Here is a 24,988-nt window from a genome sequence, read left to right as displayed (position 1 = left end):
TGTGGGATGCTGAGTGATATTTTTAGTGTGTGTGTTTCGTTGGTTTGGGTGGGAACTGTGTGTGCTTGTTTTGTTAGGGAGTTCATGGTTTGCAAAAAAAAGTGTTTGGATGCTAATCGGGTAGAATCAGAACCAAACAAAAACCGGTCCAGTCTTGCAGTTTGAGTTTGGATCTGAACAAATTCTACACATACATTGATTAGGTTTTGGTTCTCAATTTTCTAGAACCGTTCAGAATGATTCGATTACTGGGTTTCTAGAGAACCGCACCAACCCGGACCGTGTGTACCCCTAAATGTTCAAAGCTACAAATATGATATAGACTATCTCCCGGAGATGCAGAAGATTTTCAGTGATGTAGGGGAGGTTGCTGCTGGTTTAAAATGCTGCATAAGAGTTTTGGAGCCCCTACTGTCTGGATTTTTCTTTGCAGTTTTTTGTGTCTGCTCAGTTCATGATGTCTTCTTCTGATGCTGCTGATGCTTACTGCATCTGATGTGATTTTGCTGCTTCAACTCCTATGGTATGATGGTCTTGGTGGCAATTTATGGTTCTCAGCTCTGACTGGTTTTACTGAATGTCAACGGCATGCTGGTTACATAGAGTGATGGCCTTTTGGTGTTTAAAAAGTTTAGAGTTAGTGTTATTGTATTGTATCTTTGTCTTTGGTATTCTTTGCTGTGACAAATAATTTTCCAAGCCCTTGGTGTCAACATAGTTCGAGATTTTGTTCTTCGGTTGTGATGCTGCTGTGTCCACTTCCTTTTTAACCTTTGTAATCGTTATTCAAAGATTAATAAAAATTCTTTCCTTTTACTCAGCAAAAAATAAACAGGACTCTCTCCCCTTACCATACTTAAGTGTAAACACGAAATCCTCTTCGAAAAACAATCAAATTCCAGCCCAAGAAATCAAAATAAGAAGCCAAATGCTTTTGCCTAGAATGCAATCCGTGTGAACAGACCCCTAAATTGCTCAAAACAAGCTCTGAAAAACACCTGAACCTCCTTTTCCCAAAGCCCTAATCTCTCTCTCTCTCTCTCTCTCTCTCTCTCTCTCTCTCTCTCTCTCTCTCTCTCTCTCTCTCTCTCTCTCTCTCGCAATATGCCGGCAATCAGCTATCAGCCAAAGCTTCCCACTCTCTGCATTTCGCTGTACATCACTACCAATAATCGAATATCCGCAAATTCAATTGACAAGTAGTAGTACAAAACAATGCTCTCAGCAAAAGCTACTTTCACGAGACAAAACCTTACGCTCAGAACTATCCAATGATTATGAATTTTACCGAAGAAACAAGCACATTGTACTTAATTTGTCACCTAATAAACTAAGGAACTTCAAACTAAACTAAACTCGGAACTTTTCTGGAAACCTGATGGCTGATGCTCAAGTCCACCTTTGACAAACATCATAAATTCAACTGAAGAATCTAAGACAGAAGGTCAGGAACACGCACACAACAAGAGTTGCTGCCAATATCCCCTTAATGTTGGCATACTATAGGTAACATTAAGGAAGCATTATGCAGAAAACAAAGGAGGCAACAGGAGTAATAGTACGAGAAAAAATAAGTGAAAGCACATATAGTCAATTGTGTATCCAAACGGATGCTACCACGTGACAAAGAAGTCTTAATCAGCTTGAGAATGTTGTTAGGGAAAAGACTCTCAGTACAAGTGAAGTCGTACGGCTCTGGTGACAAATGAGTGAACACTTCGTAACCATATACAGATCATGAGTAACATCTATGAAAGGTGAAAAAGAATTCAAAGGGGAGGTATCTAGCATAGTTCCCAACCATAAATTCCAAAAAACTGCCCATACTACATATCCAAGGAACCAAATTCTTCGAGAATAAAGTAACTTGACAATTTTCTAGAGGTTCAATATCCGACCAGTGGGCAGAATCCAAATCTTTACATCTGCAGGTAGCCAAACAAAATAAAACTCATCATTTCCTATCCCAAACAAAATCAAAAGAAAGATAGCATTCAAGTGTAATTTTCTTAACTTAACTAAAAATAACTAACTTGAGAACTTACCTCAAGTGAGATTTCAGAACCTGTGAAATGATATTTTCTTTTGGGCTATGATGGAAATTGCTTTTGTGACATAGTTTCACAAAGTTGTTCACACCAAGAGGTTCTCCCCTTCTATTTTGGAATAGATGTGCACCCAAAAAAAAAGTGTTTAACATTACAAAGATCAAATTTTCAAAAAAAAAACAAAAAACAAAAAGAAGCCTGTAAAAAATTCTATGATGCATGGATTTGTTGAAGAAGGCCTTCTGTTGCAGCAGATCCTGGTATGAAGAGAAGCAATGACTCTGATTATGACAAAAATCAGGATTGTCGCCAACCAAGAAATTAACCAGCAAATTAATTAGAGATGCACATTTAAAATCACCTGGATTGTATGGCCTTGAATATATGTATTACCGAGTTACCAACACAAGACCAGTGTAATTCAAGATATCGATAAGTTGAAAGTTGAAACTATGACAAGCTTTGAGTTTTCAAACGTCAGCTTCTAATTATATGAATTCCATAACAATACACAATTATGTTGCTTATACTGCTCAACAACCAAAAAGGAAAGATGAAAACATAAACAAATGGAGACAAGTTAAAGCAATTTGACCTTGAATGTGTTGCTCATTTATAACTTAGAGAGAAAACCAAAACTGCTACTCCACCAGCTATATTCACGAGAACAAGAAGAGAAGAGGAAAAGGTACTAAGGAAATAGGATAAATAATCTTAGAGTCACCTCTATTGATCTGTTCAAACCTTTTTCTGAACTAGTTGAATTGAATGAGAATCTCTAGAAAAAGGTACTAAGCAAATTGGATTTGCAAATATGAAACCAAAGGAAAAGGAAGAATTCATAAACAGTGAACATAGACATGGAATTTGAGAACATCGCACCTTATGCTTTAGTGTGCTTGGAATGTTATGTTCTCGAAGAATAGGAAAATGAAATTACTTCAGCCAAAACATTTTACAAATACGAAACATAGAATCTAATCATTTGTATAATGAAAAGGAAGACTAATTGTGGTCCATCGCATTCTAACGGTGGCTTTACTCATGATCAAGTGAAATAAGGAGTAGCAATCAAATGCAAGTTGCTTATTCTCCTAGCACTTGCTCCAAAGGTCTCTGTCATATCTAGATCTTCTGGCTTAGTCCCACTGGGTAGTTTCCAATTGAAGTGATACAACAATTGAGCTAGAGGAAGTTCGACATTTGCTAGACCAAAAGACATCCCTGGACATATCCTTCTCCCTGCCCCAAATGGAATATATTGGAAATCGTTTCCTATAAAATCAACGGGACTGTTATCGAATCTCTCTGGTGAAAACTTCTCAGCATCATCCCAATACTCAGGATCTCTTCCCATAGCCCAGGCATTCACAATAACTTTTGTTTTAATGGGTATAAGGTATCCATCAATCTCAGCTTGTTCCCTACATACTCTAGGCAATAACAAGGGAGCAGGAGGGTGTAACCTGAGGGTTTCTTTGATTACCAACTTCAAATATATCAACTCCTGAAGGTCAGTTTCGCAGATTCTTTTATTTCCCCTGAGGGCTTGTCTCAGTTCATCTTGTGTCTTTTCCATTACTCTTTGATTCCTCACCATTTCTGACATTGCCCATTCGACTGTACTTGAGGAAGTTTCAGTTCCAGCAGAAAAAATTTCCTGTAAGAATGTTGAAACTTATTTCAGTTTGTGGTGAAAGATGTGTATGGGAAATTAAGTAGAAAGGCTCACCTGAATGATAGCTTTAATATTGTTGTTTGTGATAGGAAATTGAAGCCCACCTCTTTGCTTAAGTCTAAGCAGCACGTCGACAAGATTTTCCTCCCCAACTTCACCATTTCTCTCTTTAGAGCTTCCGAGATTTTCTTCATGCTCGTTGATTATATTTTCGAGCATCTGATCCATCTTGCGATGAAGCCCTACTAATTTCGACCTCATCCCGCTGAGAAATTGAAGTACTTTGAGCGAGGGAAACAAATCGCACACATCAAAACCCCCTGACAGCTCTATCGACTCCTTAATCAAGGGTATAAGTGCATCTTCGTCTTCGTATCTCTTTCCAAATGCTGCTCTAAACGTTATGTCATTTGTCAAAGAAAATATCTTTTTGGTAAGATTGATTGGCAAACCGAAGGATGATTTGATGGACTTGATAAGATGGAAAACCTCATCCTCCCGAATAGAACGGAAGGAGCGGACATTTTTGGCACTCAGGAGTTCCAAGATGCAAATTTTGCGTATTTGTCTCCAGTAATCACCATAGGGACAAAATGCAATGTCTACAAAATTATAGGTCATAATCTTAGCTGCTAGAACTTCATGCCTATTTGCAAAGGCTAGATCATGCGTGTGCATTACCTCTTTGGCCAGTCGTGGCGCTGATATGACAATCGTTGAATTTTCTCCTAGTTGCAGATGCATGAGGGGTCCATATTTCCTTGCCAAATTTCTCAAAGAATGATGCGGTAGTGAGCCAGCTAGGTGATGGATGCTTCCAATGAGAGGTAGCTTCCATGGTCCTGGGGGAAGTTTTGGAGTTGGGTTTTTAGTTTTGGATCTTGTGAGTATCTTAAGCAAATCGAATAGGAAAAACAGGAGGAGGAGGAGGAATAAAGTGGTTATGGAGATGGGAAGCTCCATTTCAGACAAGTGAGAAGAAATTGATAGTTGTTTGGTACTGATCTCTCTTTGGAGGCCAAACTCATAGTAGTTATAAAGTAGGATGTCATACGTTAGTTTCTTGTTATGCAGTAACTAGATGCCTTTTAAACTGCTTCCTAAACAAATAGTAGTATTGCCACATTGGAGAGTTGACTTCATGAATTTAAAAGGAAAAAAGAACGATACATGTATACACATATCATTGGTACTGTTGTAATATTTCTTCCAAACATCACATGAGTCCAACAAATTATAGGGCGTGAATCTCAAGAACCATTCGAATTAGTCACCCTTGTATGTAGTTCATGTACCAAATGGATAGAAGTTAGAACAAACTACAAGGAATCAATCACACGTTCATATGGATACAAGTTAGAAGTTAGAACAAAGTACAATGAATCAATCTCATGTTCATACTTAAAAGTGAGAACGTGGAATTGGTCTGAAAAATTACAATACAACACAACAAAAAGAGGAGCGATTTTGCCACTCCCCTTTTTGTTAATGTCACTCCCATTTGTGTCTATATATAAGATGATTTGTTTTGTGAGAGAAGAGGAGTGACATTAACAAAAAAAGAAGTGACAAAATCAACTCCCAACAAAAATTCTTGCATCTACAAATAGCGAAAAGGAGGTGCTAATGTAGTTAAGACATCTTTGGTATATCCTTTCCTCCAACCAGTCTAGCAGGGTTGCCAACCGCGGTGGCTTCCGGGGGAACGTCCTTCAACACAACCGAACCAGCACCGATTTTAGCTCTGTCACCAATCTTAACGTTTCCCAAAATTTTAGCCCCTGCACCTATCATAACCCCATCACCTATCTTGGGATGCCTATCCCCTTTAGTCTTCCCTGTACCTCCTAACGTCACGCTATGCAAGATCGACACGTTGTTTCCGATCACAGCCGTTTCTCCGATCACAAGTCCGGTGGCGTGATCGAGTAGTATCCCATGTCCGATCTTCGCTCTCGGATGGATATCAACTGCAAAAACCTCTGAAACCCGACTTTGGATTAGATACGCTGCAACGGCCCGATCTTGTGACCATAGTTTATGTGCAACCCTATGAGCTTGGATGGCTAAGAAACCTTTGAAATTCAAGAAGCAATGAACATAACTAATGCAAGCGGGGTCACGTTCTTTCACAGCTTTTAAATCATCTCTTATAGCAGTTTTAATGCCACAATCTCTGTTCATTGCATCGAAGAAAACTTCGTACAGGGCGTCGGTTGACAGGTTTGAATTGCTCAATTTTTCCGCCAAATGATTCGCCAAGGCGCTTTCCAACGAAGTACGTGACAGTATCAAGAAATTGAAGTAATTTGACAGTATAGGCTCTTGTTCTACATCGGAATTGGTCTCCTCTCGTATTGTGAGCCAAATAGGATCATCCTCGTACCCGTCCTGTGGAACGACTTTTGCAGGATCACTGATTTTTGAGGAACAGGGTATCAAGATTTTTGGGATCCTGCATACAGAAGTGTAAAAAAAGTGATTGCTTGCCTTCTGGTTTCTTGAATCATCGATGCAACAAGCCATTGCTGAGAGAGAGAGAGAGAGAGGTTATGGAGACAATTGAAGTGAAGTGTGGTTATATAATTAGGCAGGAGAGGGATGAGCTATGGCCAGAAATTTCGGGGGAAGATAACCTGGAATATTCTTCTTGGAGAAATTGAGAAGCTTTGACAAAGATAAGATAATATATACAAATAAAAATAAATAAAAACCCAACCATTTACTGCAATAATACACCCTCCTGATGATGTGCGTTAAAATTAGTCGAGGTGTGTAGTCGAGGTGTGTCTCGGCTAACACAAAGACTCGATTATCTCAATAAAAAATATGCCGTCTCTGATTAAAATATGACCTGAAGCTGTCTCAAACCACAAACTGCTGATAATGATCAATCTTGTTGGTATTTAAAAATACAGCAAGTGGAAATTCCTAGTGACGTTTGCCATGACAATTTGCTGGGGCAGTTGTTTGCCATGACGATTTGCATTCTGAACTGACGAGCGGCATGACGTAAGGAAATCGAAAAATGAATCTTCTATGGAGATTCTTCCTAGATCCTCTGAAAGAAATTTTGGAATATGGATCTAGATTCTCCGGCGAGGATTTTTTAAAATAATGAATTACAGGCTTACAGTTTACCGAAATTCTTAACTTAAGGTCATAATTCTTTTGTTTTGGTAGTCCTTTTTCTCTTTTTAAATAAATCGAATATGGATTCTTCTGTGTATATGTTTCTCTAAATATAATGAATTACTCTTTTATCCCGATTTGTTTGTCCAATTTAAAGAATTCAACTTAATAAGGATATATAATTATTACAATTTGAAAACTAAATTTTTACAAATGCCTTGAATTTAAATTGTACTTGTCACGACAATTCAAGAAAGAAAAACGGTAGAACAGTACTTTCATAGGTTTTTTTTTTTAGGTCTCTCTAAACTGGACAAATAATTTGGAATAATGAGAAGAAAACAAGGGGACGAACAAAATGGTATAGAGAGAGTACTAACATGTATTTAAATAACACAAGGATTCCAAGTGTAATTTACTAGGAGTAACTAAGAAAAGGGACTAAACAATTATATAGCTTTTGGATTGGAATTTTGGTATAGTCTCATGCATTTTTTTTAACAGCAAAAAACAAAATTTTACTCCCTCCGTCCCATTATGTTTGTCCGGCCCACATAACGAGGACGTAAAATAATACAATTTTTGTAAAAAAAATTCAATTTTTTTCAACAATTCACTAGATATTGATGAGTTCTTTTAATTTATGAAAAAAATTTAAATTTTTTCTTGAAAGAAGTGCAATATTTTTGAGTCCTCGTATTGTGGACCAGACAAATATTTTAGAACGGAGGTAGTATTAATTTTTGAAATTGTTACAAAAACTAAAGGGAACAAAGATTTGATGGCATCATATCCCCAAACAAAGTTAAGAACAACCATGAGCCAATTCGAGATTGGCAAGATGCCAACCAAGGAAACACCCATTAGGACAAGTCCATACACCTAATGGGCCAAGCCCAAAACACCAAATGGGACAAAACCCAAACACGCAGTGGGCCAAGCCCGAAACACCTGAGCGGGCAAAGCCCAAACAGCCCATGGGCCAAGCCCAAAACACCTGAGCGGGCAAAGCCCAAACAACCCATGGGCCAAGCCCAAACCACATAACAAAAGGACAAGGCCCAAATCAAAGTAAACCTAAAAAGAAAAAACCCTAAGGAGCCACCCACCACAGTCCTGTTCCAAACCGCCAGCCACCATCGCCCGTCCTGTAACCTGTTCCAAGGCGCAAGGAAATCGAAATGAATCCTCTACGAAGATTCTCCCCAGATCCTCTGTGAGAATTTTAGAATATGGATCTTTTACTAGATTCTTCCAGTAGCGACGATGCGAGAATTTTATTTTAAAATAATAATTGACTGACTTACAGCTTACCAAAATTCAAAACTTAAGCTCAAAATTGTTTTGGTTGTCCTTTCAAGTAAATCGAATATGGATCCTTATATGTACGTTTCTCTAAAGATAATCAATTACTAACATGTGTTCAAATACCATGAGGATTCCATGTGTAATTTACTATACCAAAGAAAGACTAAATAATTATATAGAACAATCACACGATCACCACACCAAAAATCCCCAGAGGATCTGGATAGAAAATTGGACTTTGACCAAGTGCAAAGGTATTCTTTGCCAACACTCTTCTTTTTAACTTATGTCGACACTCAAAGGAACAACGAGAGAGAGATTGCAACCCCACAATTATATGAAAACAAGATTTCGTGGAACATTTAACAACCAAAAGTACTACGAACACAGACGGAGGAACGCGCAAACCTGGAACCATTCGATGAGTGGATTCTACGTGCATCGAACCATTCGGGAACCATTCGATAGTATTAGAACCATTTCTGAGTAGGTGATATAGCTCCATTTTTTTTAAGAGTTCAACGGTCAAGGATGTCCGAACCAGCTTATAGGTATCTCAACTATTCTCCTCTCCGGTTTGGTCAAAGTTGCCACTTAAGCTAGCCATATATATATCATTTCGTGAAATACAGAATGAATAATTTCTCTCCCAGAGAGAGAGAGAGAGAGAGAGAGAGAGAGATGACAACCTCGTAAAAGGACACTTTGGAGGTTCTCAACTGGCCCGTAGAATTTAAACCAGAATCTGAAATCCAACCGGCCACTATGAGACTAACATATTTGACAAGTGAATCAGTACCTGAGTTTTAGAGATGATGACAGAGACACTTTACCAACTTGTTAGCTAGGTATCAAATATATTTGGGCTGATGGGATCTTGACCCCAATGTTTACCTCTTTGCGGTAAAACAAAATTTCCGCTATAGAACTCAAAAACCCACAACAGGTATCCCTAATATACCCTCAAAAAGCGAAAAAAAATTAAAGAAATCCCTGGACTTTAGTGAACTAGAACATCTTCTGGATATACATATATCATGACCTCTATACTATATACGAGAACCAATGGAAGCTCCTCGAGGATTCTCCAGTAAGCACGCAAAAAGTTTCTCCGCCATGCCAAACTGTTGACTCACACGAGTTAAGGGCCTTAAGGCACCAATCCCATCCCTTCTACTGCTTCGAATTTCTGGTTAGCAGGTCCAAGATCTAAAACTGACTTGGCCTCGTTACCAGCACCATCGCCGGTGTCACCACCTTTTACCACTTTATCTTCACTGCTGATACAAAGTTGCTTCATCAAGTCAACTTCCTCAGTATCATGGGCGGTAGATGGCGCTGAATTAGATAATTCTCCTTTAACGTCTTCAGCCGCTTTATGTTTGGTGGTCAGAATGTCGCAATCCACTGCAGAGGGACCACAATCAGATGCCTCAGCCAGCACTGCGCATTTTGGGAACTTCACGCTGGGGCTAACGGTGGAAGAAAAATAAGACAATATATCAGGCTTTGCTTTTATATCTACCCATCTGTTACCAACCCAATCTCTTGAAGTCCTTATATTTTTTCTTTTGACGGTCAAGAACCGATCGTCACCTAAAATCACCAAAAAAAAAAAATAATAATAAAATAATGAATTCACCATGTCCATGTCATCCTATCAACGTCTGACCAAAAAATGGTTTACTATGTTACATACACACTTTTAAATGTATTGGATACTCTAATGTAGGACGGCTTTAGAACACTTGAGGTATTGCCGCTTATATATGGAAATCATGGTGGTTTTGGGTAGGAAACAAGAACAGAACTTGGAGTATGTAAACAAAGAAGAAGAAAACAAAGAATGATAAAGAGAACAGAAAAAAAAAATTTCCTTCACCCTCGCATGGGTTACGCAATTTCTACAAGGACCACAATCCCAGTCACAATGATCGCAGCCTCATTAGTTGAATTCATTAATCAAATCTATCTGCTTAAAATAAGAGACTACATCCAAATTTATAAGCTATGTAAAAGACTATTCTAATTCCTAGATGTCTAAAACAACCTAATTTGTTTAATGGATCTGATATCAGATGCATACATTGAACCTAGACATTTGAATGAACTTAAATATTCTAAATGTCATCCTATCAACAACATCTGACCAAAAAATGGTTTACTATGTTACATAGACACTTTTGAATGTATTGGACACTCTGATGTAGGAGTGCTTTAGAACACTTGAAGTATCGCTGCCTATAGATAGAATCATGGTGGTTTTGGGGGAAACAAGAATAGAACTTGGATTATCTAAAAAAGAAGAAAACAAAGAATGATAAAGAGATGCTTCACTCTCGCAAGAGTTACACGATTTCTACAAGGACCCAATCCCAGTCACAATGATGGCAGCCTCGTTAGTCAATTCATTAATCAAATCTATTTGCTTAAAATAAAAAGATTCCATCCATATTTTCAAGCCAGGTAAAAGACTATTAATTCCTTGATGTCTAAATCAACCAAAATTTGTTTAATGGGTCTGATAACAGATGCAGACATTGAACCTAGCCATTTGAATGAACTTAAATGGGCTAAATGTATCTGAATCACAATTCACGTAACTAATTATATCCATGGGATGACCCTTGAACAACTGACACTGCCCCTGACTAGAATCTTCACAATTACCAAAATATTCTCATCCACTTCATGTTGATTTCATCCCACTCACACTTAGATAAGGGTTTTGGACCTGAGCCCGACATATTCAGTTGGACATTCCCCAGGAAAATAATACCAAATCGAACATGAACTATGCAGAGAACGCATATCCTACATGAAATGCTCCATGCACCTTGTACACACTATAGACAATGGACATTGCAGAAATATACACACGAGTATATTTTGGCAGGTCCTTGGATGGAAATTAGATGAATTCCAACGGTTAGATATGTACCCGCAGCATACTGAGCCCACATGACAGTTGGTTCACAAAACTCAGACAGTGGATAGCCAATGAACAAGGTTTCCCTAAATCATAGTATTTGACAAAACTTAAGTCTTATGGATAGAGAGAGAGTACTGAATCATAGCATACCAGGGAAATAAACATGGAGGTTATCATCTCCAGGTTTGTCAATTCCAGTTACAACACCTTCCCACCAGCCATCACTCCACCATGCATCAACTGGTGCTCCAACCTCAAACGAACAGTCCGAAAAATCCTCAGAAGGCCATGGCCGGATGATATAACGCCCTGAGCATCTCATGCCAAGTTTATCAGAAGTTGCCATTTTGGAAGCAGGAACCCACTCCTGTGCATCAAAATAAGTTGTTTTTCATATCCAAAGACCATTCCAAAATAGTAAAGAATCTGCAAACATGCGTGTCTAGACGGATAACCGGAAAAAATACATTGTTGTCGTGATTATAACACTTGGCATACCACCAACTATTATCAAACTGAACATTGAGAAAAGAAAAAAGAATGATATATTCATGTTACTGCTGAGGAAGCCGAATTCTACGGACATAACCTGTGAAGCCTATTTTAGGTAGGGGGAAAATGAAAAGAAAAGAAAAAAAAATGATCACGCTGAATGTTCCTTTGGCAACCATATGTGTTTTAATTTCCATTTGTCTGGTCCTATTCCCCACTTAAGCCTATAGTAAGTTTACAATTACAAAGGATCTTCTCAAGCATCTACATACCTCAAGATTGGCAGACTCATCAGCATCCGGCACATCAACATATTGAACTTTCAAACGCTTTTCTGATGCTTGCAAGATCTCACACCTGAACCAGCAGCCTCTGATGCCACTATCTTGACAAAGTAGCTCGATCTTTTCACCCACCTCGAAAGATGAATGACTTGAGCCCTGAGGTCTAACAAACTTAACTTCCCTACTTGATAGCTTGATCCTCAACTTCTTATAGGTTGGTTCACATTTTGTTATCTGGTTCCCGGGGATTGAATTTGCCGGTCCACAACTTTGATTTCTCTTGCCACCTCGTCTTCCATGGTCGTCATGGGTAACATCATAATCTTCTTCCCCGTTTGCTTTAAGGCCCTTGGTTCCATGCTTCAAGACAAGAGGGCGATTTAAAGAAGAGAGGACCCTTTGATTCAAATAACCTCGTAACTTACTTAGGGAGAAGGGCTTGACCTTATTGCTTTTAAATTGCCTAAAGCAAACATGAATTCCTGATCTTTGAGAGTGGGAAAAAGCAGCCAACCATTTCTCATAATGCTTAGGAGTCAAAACTGTCGCACGACCATCAATACACTCTGCACTGATTGCCTGAACATGAGGTGTAATGAAAATTTCTCTTGGGTGTGGCTTCAGCTCAGGTAATACACGTTTAATTTCCCGATTGTGGTGAAACCAACGTACTTTAACCTTCTTCTGGCCTTTTTTGTCTTCATACAAATCTTCCAAGTAACCAATATAGTGACTTTCTTCTTCAGCCCTAACGAATACAAAGGAATGAACCTGACATCAGGAGGAAATGAAGAAAGAAAAAGAGTTAGTGTTGAGTGTTGCTGATAGAGAAACTTTATGCAATGGATTTATGCTTACAGCTAAGGTGAGTTCATTCCTACGAAAAGCTGGATAGTGCCTGAGTTGTTTATTACAAATCCAATAAACACCTGACCATTCGATTTCTGCATCGTGAACTTTCAATCTCCTTGGAACCTGGATTTGAAATGAAAACTCAGTGCTGTCCAATTGGAATCATGAAGCATAACCAGGCGTAATAGTTTGATTGGAAGTGAATACCATATGAATATGAACTGGTAGACACGTATGCAGAGCACTGATACTAGCCGTTGAGTGTTCCCGAGACCCTAGAGCTGGTATTGAGTTGCTTGTCTGTGCATCTGCCACATCACACTTAAGCTTGTTGAGATTCCGAAGCAAGACAAAGGAACAGTTGCACAAAATACAGTACGTATATTTTGTGGACTTATCCATTCTTGAGTATGCACATATAGACCAAATATTTGTCATCAATGCATATCCAAATCCATTTAATGGGAAGTTAAAATAGTCCGGGAATCACTTTTTTAATGGGATAGACAGGGAAGTGCTTTGTGCAATCAATGTTTATAGTGCTGTTGGGTATCGCTAATTGATGATATTGGCAAGATCTTAGAAGATAAGGGGAAAAATACCATACAAAGACTACATTGGTTTCAAATCCTACAGATAAACATAAAGGGGGAGAATAGGGGTTAATTGCAAAGATTAAGCAAACAATAATTATTTCTTTAATTATTTTGATCATGGAAAAACAAAGTACAGATAATACTATCCAAAATTACAGAAGAATAGTGAAATGCAGCAACTACTAAACAAGCACAAGCATGCATGAATAACTAAACAAACAAAACTGAGGAGGTATGGGATTGTAAAAGATAATGCCTGTGAGCAATACACACAAAAATGCCTAATGTGGATTCCCTAAGTATGGCCGTGAGAAAGGATGATGGGAGTGTTGGTAATGGTGCTTTTTAAACGTTTCTGGCTCAACTCCATCACGAATTAAGAGGCATGTGGCTAGTCCATCGTATTGCAGGATGGAAAGCGGAGTAAGCTTGAAAGACAAGATACACAATCTCAAGCTTAGTACGTGAAACAAGCTTTCTAATTTGTTGTACTTAGCCTACTGGTTGTCATTGGTGTTGTCATTGGTTTTCCCTTTTGGCTAGGGTTTAGTTTTTGTTTCCTCATAAGAAGAGATTTTGGTCAATGGCCATGTTTTTGTTTCCCCTATGAGGGTGTGTTTTAAGATTCATCGCATATCTCTTCCTTATGGTAATAAAATCGTTTATTACCCAAATAAAGTGGGATAATTACACTTCACCATAGGGTGGTTATGCCCGAAAACACAGAATACCCTTATGGTCCAAAACCCAGCCAAAAAAAACCCTGTCCTTTGCACTGAAGTGTAAAACCTAATTCTGTTAACAAAACCTAACTCTATATTTGCTTGCTCCTATTTTCTTATACATATGTACCAAACTACAATCACCTTTCTCTCTCCTCTTTCGTCCACCATGCAACACTCAATGCATCATCACCGCCAAAACCATTGTTAAGTCTTAAACGACGTACATAAATGATCGCACGTGTCCAACTGAACGAGCAGAAAGAAATTTCCGTCCATAATAACCATTACCCTTCTATATCAGGAATAAAAAAGTAATTCATCAATGTCCATGCAATTCTTACTCTTAATCTGGTGGTTCAGGAACGACTCTTTCCCCAGGGAGAAACTTTTATGTGCAACGGGGATAGGAGGGGTGGTGGTGTTTTCTCCGGTCCGTTTTCAATTTTTCGGTCATTTTCCGAGCACATTTTGATGATCGGCTCCGTTCATTTTGTAGATCTCAACGTGAACAATAAATTTACCAAAAAATTGCGTTCATCGAATTTCAATAAATTCATGATCGTCACATGTAAATATTAAAGAAAATAAAAACTAGATCCAAAAACACACTGAATCGCAGTCCAATTTTAATTTTTCTGCAATTTTCATGTGTGCTGATCATGTCTTTACTGAAATATGATGAACAAGAATTTTGGTATAATTAGTGTTTTCGCCGATATCTACAAAATAAACGAATCCGATCATCAAATATGCTTGAAAAATAGCCAAAAAATAAAAAACAGACAGGAGGGGACACAATCACCCCTCCTATCCCCAGTATACATAAAAGTTTGTCTTCCCCAAGTTAAGGATTCAGTCCTAACAACACAAATTTTAATTTGGTACAGCAGCAGAACTAGAAAATTGTTGCCATGTAAGGAAGAGGCAATGAAAATTGAAGCAATGGTATCTGCAGAATTTCAGCATAGGAAGTACGTACTTGATATTCGTAATGATGGTCGATGCTTTGAAACCATTGCTGTGAGCCAATCCACCACTTCTCGTCTCGCTCGCCACTTCATGCTGGCGTTGATTAATCCCTCAGATCCATATGCCTGTAGGTACTCCTCTGCAACAACATACATCATGTGCCTTATACTCCTCTCAGTACCCACTACGGCGAGGACTGCATTGCCAGATTCATTCTTCAAGAAATAGTGAACTATGCGGTTTCCTTTCTCGTTGGAAATGATGTGCTCCTCCCACTCCACAAAGACATTGTTATCTGAAGACATCCTGATTAAAAGAAGAGCCGTAAAAGATTGAGTTCTAATAAACCATGCAATGCGACCCCGTTCGTTTAAGGGTTTTGGATTTTGAATTCTAATCATTATCATATTTCTCTCCAATTATTACTCTCATTTTTCTCTCTATCTCTCTCCAATCATTACCCCTATTTTCAATCATTACTCTATTTCTTTCTACACTCATTACCTATAAATTCAAATCCAAAATCCCAAAACGAACGGGCTCGCAAATTTCTTGAAAGCTGCTTACTTGTTAAGCGTCCAAATTCAAGTGGTTATCATATATGTTCAACTCACCTAGCTAGATAGACAGCAACACCAAAGACCATAGCAGGATTCTAGGTCCCCATTACGTTCTCTATTTGCTATAGTAACAGACGGAGCCCTAATTTCGGTTAAACAGTTATTGCTGAGATTAACCAATCTGCCCTGAACTACAGAGAAGGGTTTTTCTCTTTATTATTTGGAGTCGTAACCTCTGGCTATATGATTGAACTTGAGTCACATAATGCATGTGCATTAATGAGTCTCTCGAAAACATCTCAAACTATAAAATGTGTGCAACTAAGGATTTGAGAGCGGTCCCACTGGAGGATTATGTGACCTAGGATTGAACCCACTGACAACATTAAACCGCCGGGCTAACCTCATGGTTTACAAAGGAGGGTTTTGAAACCACATTCCACAGGATGCAAAGAACAGCTGCCGATTACAGAAAACAAAACTAGGGTTCTTAAACCCAAAACCCAGGTCAAAAACGAAATGGGTTTGAACTTGGCTTTCAAAGTCTCACTTAATCCATAGGCACATTCAGAAGGACTCATAAAGCATTCACTAACCATTATTACTGATCACAAGATAGCATAGGAACTTATAAGGCTGTAACTTGGAAGTGATATGTATAACCCTAAAAGCAAAACAAAACAAAGAAGAAATTCTAATGGTTTAGGACTGACCTGAGAAGACCCAAAAATGGTTAAAAAGAGAGAGAGCTTCAGGAGAAAGAGGGTGGGTTTTGTGTTACGTGTGGTGATGGTTTGGGGAGGTGAATGAGGGACAGAAGAAGATTGTTGGAAGAGGAGAGAGAAACGGGGGAGACAGACTCCATGAAACTAGTCAGGGTTGCAGAGCTTGTAGACTTGGGTGCCCCATTGATGACATCTGGAGGAGAACAACATTGGGTTGAACCCTTGAAAATAGGGAGCAGCTTTACTCCGGTAAGAAGGTGGGCTGGACACTGCTTCTGGGCTCGCCTATTTGATTTGTTTGGTTATTTTGTGAGTATTACCGTGCAAATAGTGGAGTATTATTTTTGGGAAAAATGACCGCCATCAACGTATTTTGATAATTAATATCTGTCAATAACATCATTTTCAGCATTAATAAATGTTCTCAGTATGTCATTGACGGGTATCAATTATCAAAACACGTCCTTAACCGTCATTTTTCCTTATTTTTGTTTCGTTTTCTTGTATGAATTACTACGTCAAACAGGTTCTAGAGTCCAGTCATTTTTTCTTATTTTTGTTTCGTTTTCTTGTATGAATTACTACGTCAAACAAGTTCTAGAGCCGTAAACGAAACAATCTTCTTGCAGTGGGCTCAACTCAATTAGTAGTCGAGCCGACCTTGAGTTCGAGTTTTAAGCTTGTTAGTCTATTGAGCTTAACTCAACACTCAAAAGCTCGATTCACTCATTTAAGCTCAAACACTCCAAACCTCGACCTGCTCGTTTCACCGTTGGCAAAATAAATCGTATGGCCCATTCAGCACGAAGATAAGGCTATGAACCAAAAGAGAGCCCAACAGCCACCCACTCCAGAATTCCCACCATAGATCAGCAAAATCAACCCCATCATAACTCATACGCTCTGAGCTTTAGAAAAGAATCAGAAAGATGAACTCTTTTGCACTTAGATCCCAACTCTTCTACCCAAAGCACAATCACCTCACCACCCCGTCTGCTAAGCCGAATCCTCCTTTTCTCATCCCCGTCAGAACCACATCACGTCTAAAACACCATAAAAATCCATCCCCAGTTTCTCTTCCTCCCATACAAATTAACCGCGCAAAACTAAGTCTCATACACAAGCCCCAAATCCCAGGGCTCCTACCCAAATCCCCAGAGATTTGTGGAGAAGAATTTTCACATGTTTCCTCAAATGGGTATTCAAGATTTGTGATAGTGGGAACAGTAGCCATTGGATTAGTATTGCTTCTGATTGGAGTGGATGAACAGAAGGCACTGGCTTTTGGGCCTGAAGGGCCACTAATGGAAGACTTTTGGGATAACATGAGAAGATATGGGCTTTATGCTCTGACAGTGAGTACTGGGGTGATTTACACCCTCTTTCAGCCCATATGGGAGTTGTTGAAAAACCCCATCTCTGCTATTCTTGTTCTCACAATCTTTGGGGGCAGCATCTTCATTGTTTCTCAAGTGCTTAACGCTATGGTTGGTGTCTCTGATTTTAGCTATGAATATGCCAACTAGATTGAGAGTTTTGTTGTAATTTGTTTTCCCGGTCTTGATATTTGTATTTGTTTGTCGTTCAATAGAAAATTAAAAACATGGAAACAATCTCTCCACGTGTGATGGTGAGGCTGCATAGATCTTAGCTATTCCAAAAATAATTTTAAGAGTTTCATGCACTCGACTGTCTTTTTGTTTTTACTTTACTATAAAGTGCATCTAGGACTTATCTTTTCAAGTATAGAACGAGATTGCATGACTACATATATTGTTTATATCATCTCGTTGGTAGATGATAGATCCCATTATGGCAAAATGAAGCGCTAGACAGTTGAAAGGGGCCGTTTGTTATGCTCTCGGTCTGGGCAAGTAACCAAGCTCCAAAGTTGGCTGAAATCACAAACTGGAAAGAGCACATTTGGAGGAATAATTTCTGAAAACTGGTTTTTTATGGGGAAAATCCTATCTTTTAAACTATTTCATAATAACAGATCAAAAGTTGTAGGAGTAGTTACTTACCCCGAGGTACCGTGTATGATTTTCATCACATGGAACCATGTAACAAATCATGTAGCGACAAAGAATGAGATGCTCTCCGGTTACTGACAACTTTGTAAATTTGGGACTGACCAACCAATTATTTGCTGATGCAGTTCATAAAACCAATTATGTGCTGATTATTAATCTTTGAGCAGTTTGGTTTGGGGTCTATTGCTGGACCGCTGGTATTAACTTTGCCTTTAACAAGTTCACACTAGAACAGTACCCATCAAAAAGCAATCCAAGGTATAGGGAAATTATAAGTATATATGGTCCATAATCCTTCACAAAAGCTACATTTTCAGCAGGAAAAGCAATGGCCATCATAAAAGAGCCTAACTTTATGTACTACAGAGTGTTGTCCTCATTATTTATACAGCTCATACTAGCAAGCAACAGAGGAAACTGAAAGAGGGTAGCTAAAGCTGTTGGCGTACTGGAAAGAAAGGCTTTCTCCGGGACCCAGAGCCTCACCATTGTTGACAAGGCAATCGTTGTAGCAAATTCGCCTGAATAGTCGAGGGTTGATTAACCGAGCAGAGCTGAACCAGCCGCAGCTGAGGTGGATGTTAGACACGCTACAACCCGAGACGCAGACATTGAGGACTTGGACCGTGTAGGTTGGGATGCCGTTTGGGAGTGGGGAAGTTGGTCCTTGGAAGACTGCGATGTTGTCCTTTGAGCATGTTCCCCCTATCCGATTCACGGTTGTACCACTACCACCTCCACCTCCGCCTCCGCCCACGTCGTCAACTAAACTCAGGTAAAGAGTTATAAACAATAAATGAGAAATGACAAAAATGGTATAAAGGCCAAATTAATGTTTTATTAGTGATTATTGGGTTCATACGAGAAACACAAGGGAAAACCTGCTGCACACTACTATGGCCTATGGATCCGCCACATAATAGGTCCTGATGGTTCTAAATTTTGGAGAAGCATGTGGTACACCACAAAAAAAAAAAATTGCATACCCAAAAAAATACATATCCACCACACAAAAAAATAAAGCATAACTAAAAAAAAAAAAGCATAACTAATATTACCAAAAAAATCAGAAACTAACCAAAAAAGGCATAACTATATTGGGATTATTTTCTTTCGATTCTCTTGATAGTATTGTTTAACTGCAATCGATACCGTTATGTGTCTCAATACTTTTATCTAAAACATTGGGCTTAATACAAGAAATGACGCTCTTTCTCCAACAAAAAGAAAAGGATAAATTGGGCTTAGCCTATCCTAAAAGTTTTGTCCAAATTTTCATGGCTCTAAGCCCTCAGTCATTTTCCCCCCAGTATTATGGCTTTGTTTTTAGTACTTGAGCGAGCTTTTTAACATAGAATAAATGGAATCTTTTACACATAAAAAAACCCCAAACTTATGAAAAAATTAAAACAGCGAAAGACTATGGAGTATGGAATTGCTTCATTACCCATGCCAAGTAGCTTCCGAGCAAAGCCAGTGTCATTGTCCTTCGAAATGAACAGTACTTCATGAAAGCCAACTGCATCACCCGTAGGATCGGACGACAGGGGGTTCCCCACGACAGCATCACCCGTAGGATCGGATGACAGGGAGTTCCCCACGACTGCATATAAATCTTACAGTATGTTACAAAAGTTGGCATAGAAAATTTCATTGTGTCATAAAAACTTCATTCATCAATCATCAGAGTGGTGACTAAATAAAATCCAAATCAAAATCAATGAAAAGAAACAAGTAAATTGCGATACATGCAAAAGGATTAAACAGGACTTGTCAAGGCCGCATAATTTGTACTACATGAGCGATGAAGAATCTTCCCTCTTTTTTTGTTATTATTATTATTATATTTGAACATCGAGAAATGAAGATGGTTCTTCTCTCTATAACACAAACACAGAGAGAGAGAGAGAGAGAGAGAGAGAGAGAGAGATCAGGTACCAAAGAGAAAAGCACTAGTAAAGCCCAGTCCCAAAACGATGGAGACAACGCGAAGTCTTAGAGAAGCACTAGTACTTGTCATTGCACCTCCTAGGCTCCTATATTTCTTGATTCCTTTTCTCTATATGTTCTGTGCTTCACACTATATCCTGTAAATTCATGACAAAACCCATTCAAAATCAACCATGAACACAAACGATACAAAAAAATACAGAACAGTAGTAGTATGCATCATGTATAGATAGATTCTTAAGAGCGTAAAGAGGGAATGATATTTCCATTTTAAAGGTGCCGATGCGAACTTTTTTTTTTTTTGGAACAAATTAACTTTTGGTTACAATAGAACATGAAAGGAAAATGTTTTTGGGGTGGAAAGTGAGGAAGGAGAAATTTTTGGGTACCCAGTGGGTATCAGGGCCGTCCAACACACTTTTGAACGGTCCGAATGGACTATTCGGACATCACGTGGGCACAGTCACGTGGTACTCACCCGGTTCCAAAAATTTCTCGAAAGTGAGAGAATGAATGTTTGGTACTTACTAAGAGAGGATAAAAATGTTGCCAAATCTGAGAAAGCAAATCTAGGATGGACATATGTCCGAGGAAATTTATAGCACCAACAACAGGTTCCGGAGTTGGCCAGCGATTGTCGATGTATTACAGAACCACCATTGACTTTGGGGCTTTGGAACACTTAAATGCAAAGGTCTACCACTCCATATAGTAGCTAGCTTGGCTATGGTTATAATTGTCTGGCAAAGTTTGGGGAAGGATGTGTTATTAATAGCTGAATTGCCGCTTGGGAGTGTCTGTCTATTCAACTGTCAATGTCCTGTTTAATTAAGATTTTGCAGTACTCATTTATGGTTAATTAATAAGAGTACTTAGGCCCGTTCGGACAAATAAGCCACAGTGGCTTATTTTTTGTTCTTATTCAATTTTTTTTGTATCACTTGGCTTATTGTCATTTTTTGGGGATTATTGCATCCTCACGACAAGAGGAATCTAAAAAGTAAAAAATTTTGACCGAAATCCAATTTTTTTTGAATAAAGACGAAAGTAAATCAATAAGCCAATTTTTTTCGTCTTTATTCAAAAAAAATTGAATTTTGGTCAAAATTTTTTACTTTTTAGATTCCTCTTGTCGTGAGGATGCAATAATCCCCAAAAAATGACAATAAGCCAAGTGATACGAAAAAAATTTGAATAAAGACAAAAAATAAGCCATTTTGGCTTATTTGTCCGAACACCCAGTATGGCTTCATTCCAGATTTTTTAAAAAATACTTATTTTTTAATGACTTATTTTCAAATTTAAAAATAATAGGTTTACGAAAATAATTTTCAATTTCTCTTTTGCAGAAAAACTAGATCCATACTACATATTTTTTTATTTTAGTAAGCCTATTATTTTTAAGCTTGAAAATTACAAATAAATACTTATTTTTTAAGGGGGTGATCCGGAACGAGCCCATGCCCCATTACATAAACCTTCTTAAAAACAGTAATGATATAAGTACAAAAAAAACTATACAAACAGCCTAAATTTTGAAGCAAAGTTGGATGATTCGTAAACGCCCTTACCGATATCGGATTAAGATGATTTTTTACAAGGACCCTTAAAAACAAATTTTGAACAAAATGAGCGGCTCCGATCATCTTTACGGGATCCGAATCGGGCCCAAAATGAATCTGTGCAAGCTGTTTGTACAGCTTCTGCTGTACGTCTAGCACCACTGCTTAAAAAATAAGTAGCTTATTTCACATTTTAAAACTTAAAAATAATGTAAATAAAAAATAAATTTTAAAATTTTATTTTGCACCATTTAAATGATCTCAATGAGATATATCAAACAATATACATATTGTTAGGAAAATTATTTACTTAAATACATGATTTTTGATCTTGAAATTGTCTTCTTAAAGAATAAGCAGCTTATTGGAGTTCTAGAACGGTGCCGCATATAACCGTTTGATTAGGTAAAATCACAATAGGGAGTGATTTTGGCACTCTTCTCTGTGTCTATATATATGTAGATTGGGGGTTTCACGGAGAGTCGCTTACGTATAGATCTCGCATGAGTTGGAGATCGAGGTGCGATTGGTCGATGGTTAGTAAGAGGAAAGGAGGAGTAATCTTGTGGGGTGAGGGAAGGAGCAAGAGGTACAGAAGAGACAAAGGCAGCGTGTCCCTTGTTTCTTTCCGTGGGGCTGACGTATGGCTTTTTCCGGACTAAATGAGTGAGGTCACCTTTTCTCTAGGGAAAAATGTTCTCTTTCCTCAAATTTAATGCTCACACACGCACACTCTCTCTGGAAAAAATCAGCTCTGTCAAATTAGGGGGAATGTTAGGGGTATTTATAGGACACCTGGGCCTAGGGCAGGCCCAAGACGGTCCTATAAGACCCCAACATGTGTCCCTGCTGTACCTCCAGGCCTTGGAAAAAACTCGTCCTCTCGCGTAAATTTTTCCGCGAGAGAGCTCGATTCTCCGCGTGCGACCTTCATCCCAAGCCACAAGAAACTTCTCTTTTTTCTGCTGGAGCAAGGTTACGACCCGTGGTGATCGTGTTCCCATCGCGGAGCTCCTTCTGGACCCTACCTTGTGGCCCGGATGAAACTCTAGGAATTCTTTAATTAGATCTTTCTTCGTAATTGGTAAACTTCATTGACCCGCAGGACTTCACCCGTGGTCATCTACTGTTGACGTCATCTCGGGTTCACTTTTCCCTTTCCACAGAGAAGGTTGACTTCTGCGGGTCTTTCCTTCCTTTTTTTAGACACGTCCTCTTTTCAAATTGGATGGTCAAACCTTCTTCTTCAGGTCAAGGTTTGACCGAAGTCTCTTTTCCGCGTAGACTATACTGCCATGTGTTCGCTGCTAATTGGAGGGTCAAATAGTCTCCTCTGGGGAATGGTTAATAATTTTGACCGCACCTATAATATACATATTAGTGATGGAGATGGAGAGAAAAGTTGAAAAAGAAAGTGTGGAAATCACTTCCCAAATCAGAACATATGACATATTTAACAGGAATTGGTCATTTTATGGACAAAGTGTTTGATAATATCATAAGCTAAGATGACACAAATAAAATGCGTTGAAAACTATCATCATAGAAGTAATTAAGGGACGGAATATGTGCTTGTAATTGTATCATCCATAATTGCTCCATTCTAATGCTGTATGAAATATGAATATGATCTTTCACAGACGTTTATAAACACCGAACTTTTGTATCACGACCTTTACATTTCACTTTCTTATATATACACTCTTATATTTTGTAGATTTCATGTCTCTTGTATTGTCTATATAAATTATGAATGATTTCGATCATGTTGTTGGTTCGGGGTCAATCCACATTAATAACCCATAGCCCAACAAACTTAGGTGATAAGAAACTCAAATGGACTTTGGTCCATGTAACAACCATAATTTTTTTTTTATCAATAAAATTATAAGTTTAATAAAATTTCCGTTACTCGATTGTCTTTTACTTATTTATTTGAGTGTTGATTTTATTTAACAAATCTTAATTTATTAAATTTAGATTTTTGAGGCCTTAATAAATATGCGTACTCATATATGGAGAGAGAGGGAGCCGAATGAAATTTCTATCCCAAAGAACTTATCATCTAGTCATCCTATACACTGCCATTAGATTTCTTTCTTTCCACTTGCACCATCTTGTCCACCAATAAAATCCATCAAGAATAGCCTTGTAGACTAGCAATTTAATATATAGGGAGTAAGGGTGTGTGTGCCGAGAGAGAGAGAGAGAGAGAGAGAGAGAGAGAGAGAGAGAGAGAGAGAGAGAGAGAGAGAGAGAGAAATTGCCGAAGATGGAGTAAGGGAGAAGTTGGGATTCTTATCTATATAGCTATTAAGAAGAGATAGTAGAGGGAGAGATATTGGCCAACAGGGGGAAAGAGTAAATGTGTGAGATTTTCCTTACACAACAATCAAGTGCTTTATCCTCTTGAGTTGGCAAGAGATGAGAAAGAGAGAGAGAGAGAGAGAGAGAGAGTAATTACCGAGAAGGGGAAGAGAAGGAGAGGCTGGAGATTCTATCCAAAACACCCATCATACATGACTAGCCTATCTACCTATGACACCCCATAATATATATATATATATATATATATATATATATATATATATATACACACACACACACACACAGCTTATAAGAGGGAGAGAGGTAATGGCCGAGAGAAAGAAAGGGAGAGGGAGATGACATCTCACCAGATTTTCCTCCACATGCACATCATATCACCTATTTTTAAATATTAAGAATAGCTATGTCAACTCATACACTATTACCTCACCCTATTATGCTAGGCTCATACACCATCATGTCACCCTACCTTCAACTTTGCCCAGGGTAGAAATTTAAGGCTGATGAAGAGGGTGTGTGCCGTGGAGAGGGATGAGAGAGAGAAAGTCTCTGCCTATATATACTTCCAATTCAAACCCACCAACTCCACGAACTTCCTTTCCTCTTTCGGAAAATCTGAGAAGAATAGTGATAGGGAGAGAGAGACCGATCGAGATAGTAGAGGAGAAAGAGGGAGAAAAGCTGGTCACATATTCAAACCACTTTCCAGTTTAGTCAACTCCATTCTTTTCTTTTTACTTTTCATTTTCCTAAGACTAAAGAGCTAGGTGTTGGGTCAAACCAGGGCCTAAAGAAGATGTACCGTTTGCGATCC

The 24,988-nt window shown here is 38.5% G+C and overlaps 5 protein-coding genes across 9 annotated transcripts; 1 reads left to right on the top strand and 4 right to left on the bottom strand.

The window, feature by feature from the left end:
• Window positions 1-1,630: 1,630 nt before the first annotated feature.
• On the bottom strand, window positions 1,631-16,608 carry LOC131312852 (uncharacterized). 5 transcript variants are annotated; one of them, XM_058340852.1, is made up of 7 exons: window positions 15,631-16,258; window positions 15,027-15,322; window positions 12,934-13,034; window positions 12,733-12,849; window positions 11,863-12,645; window positions 11,249-11,465; window positions 1,631-2,305 (listed from the first exon to the last, which is right to left on the bottom strand). In XM_058340852.1, exons 1-7 carry the CDS (start codon window positions 15,660-15,662, stop codon window positions 2,259-2,261), a joined length of 1,593 nt encoding a protein of 530 aa, XP_058196835.1. In that variant the 5' UTR covers window positions 15,663-16,258; the 3' UTR covers window positions 1,631-2,258. The 5 variants fall into 5 exon arrangements, with proteins under 5 accessions (XP_058196835.1, XP_058196833.1, XP_058196834.1 ...); XM_058340850.1 differs by lacking the exons at window positions 1,631-2,305; window positions 15,631-16,258 and adding exons at window positions 9,004-9,762; window positions 16,290-16,608; XM_058340851.1 differs by lacking the exons at window positions 1,631-2,305; window positions 15,631-16,258 and adding exons at window positions 9,004-9,762; window positions 16,290-16,608 and having other exon boundaries at window positions 15,027-15,311.
• LOC131312856 (premnaspirodiene oxygenase-like) lies at window positions 2,303-4,649 on the bottom strand. Its single transcript, XM_058340856.1, has 2 exons — window positions 3,781-4,649; window positions 2,303-3,708 (listed from the first exon to the last, which is right to left on the bottom strand). The coding sequence occupies exons 1-2, from the start codon at window positions 4,468-4,470 to the stop codon at window positions 3,097-3,099; spliced, it is 1,302 nt and encodes a 433-aa protein (XP_058196839.1). The 5' UTR covers window positions 4,471-4,649; the 3' UTR covers window positions 2,303-3,096.
• LOC131312857 (serine acetyltransferase 1, chloroplastic-like) lies at window positions 5,106-6,416 on the bottom strand. Its single transcript, XM_058340857.1, has one exon. The coding sequence runs from the start codon at window positions 6,250-6,252 to the stop codon at window positions 5,359-5,361; it is 894 nt and encodes a 297-aa protein (XP_058196840.1). The 5' UTR covers window positions 6,253-6,416; the 3' UTR covers window positions 5,106-5,358.
• Window positions 16,609-17,086: 478 nt separating the features above from the next.
• On the top strand, window positions 17,087-17,985 carry LOC131312860 (uncharacterized). Its single transcript, XM_058340860.1, has one exon. The coding sequence runs from the start codon at window positions 17,231-17,233 to the stop codon at window positions 17,825-17,827; it is 597 nt and encodes a 198-aa protein (XP_058196843.1). The 5' UTR covers window positions 17,087-17,230; the 3' UTR covers window positions 17,828-17,985.
• A 614-nt stretch (window positions 17,986-18,599) lies between these two features.
• LOC131313971 (TPD1 protein homolog 1-like) lies at window positions 18,600-20,553 on the bottom strand. The gene is made up of 3 exons (XM_058342467.1): window positions 20,457-20,553; window positions 19,782-19,949; window positions 18,600-19,099 (listed from the first exon to the last, which is right to left on the bottom strand). The coding sequence occupies exons 1-3, from the start codon at window positions 20,551-20,553 to the stop codon at window positions 18,732-18,734; spliced, it is 633 nt and encodes a 210-aa protein (XP_058198450.1). The 3' UTR covers window positions 18,600-18,731.
• Window positions 20,554-24,988: the final 4,435 nt, after the last annotated feature.

This window comes from Rhododendron vialii, chromosome 13a (genome assembly GCF_030253575.1).
Source record: "Rhododendron vialii isolate Sample 1 chromosome 13a, ASM3025357v1".
Lineage (NCBI taxonomy): Eukaryota > Viridiplantae > Streptophyta > Magnoliopsida > Ericales > Ericaceae > Rhododendron > Rhododendron vialii.
This window is presented reverse-complemented; position numbering and strand designations above follow the sequence as displayed.

Bases quoted from the DNA above. Each gene is read 5' to 3' on its own strand.
- LOC131312856 (XM_058340856.1), bottom strand. From the start codon at position 4,470: ATGCATCTGCAACTAGGAGAAAATTCAACGATTGTCATATCAGCGCCA. The intron at 3,709-3,780 runs GTGAGCCTTTCT...ACATTCTTACAG, and splicing joins ATATTAAAGCTATCATTCAG to GAAATTTTTTCTGCTGGAAC.
- LOC131312857 (XM_058340857.1), bottom strand. From the start codon at position 6,252: ATGGCTTGTTGCATCGATGATTCAAGAAACCAGAAGGCAAGCAATCAC.
- LOC131312852 (XM_058340849.1), bottom strand. From the start codon at position 15,662: ATGGTCTTTGGTGTTGCTGTCTATCTAGCTAG. The intron at 15,323-15,630 runs GTGAGTTGAACA...TCTTTTAATCAG, and splicing joins GTTGCTGTCTATCTAGCTAG to GATGTCTTCAGATAACAATG. The intron at 12,646-12,732 runs GTAAGCATAAAT...TCCTGATGTCAG, and splicing joins GGAATGAACTCACCTTAGCT to GTTCATTCCTTTGTATTCGT.
- LOC131312860 (XM_058340860.1), top strand. From the start codon at position 17,231: ATGAACTCTTTTGCACTTAGATCCCAACTCTTCTACCCAAAGCACAAT.
- LOC131313971 (XM_058342467.1), bottom strand. From the start codon at position 20,553: ATGGAAATATCATTCCCTCTTTACGCTCTTAAGAATCTATCTATACAT. The intron at 19,950-20,456 runs GTTGATTTTGAA...ACATACTGTAAG, and splicing joins TTGTATCGTTTGTGTTCATG to ATTTATATGCAGTCGTGGGG. The intron at 19,100-19,781 runs GTAATGAAGCAA...ACCTGAGTTTAG, and splicing joins TCGGAAGCTACTTGGCATGG to TTGACGACGTGGGCGGAGGC.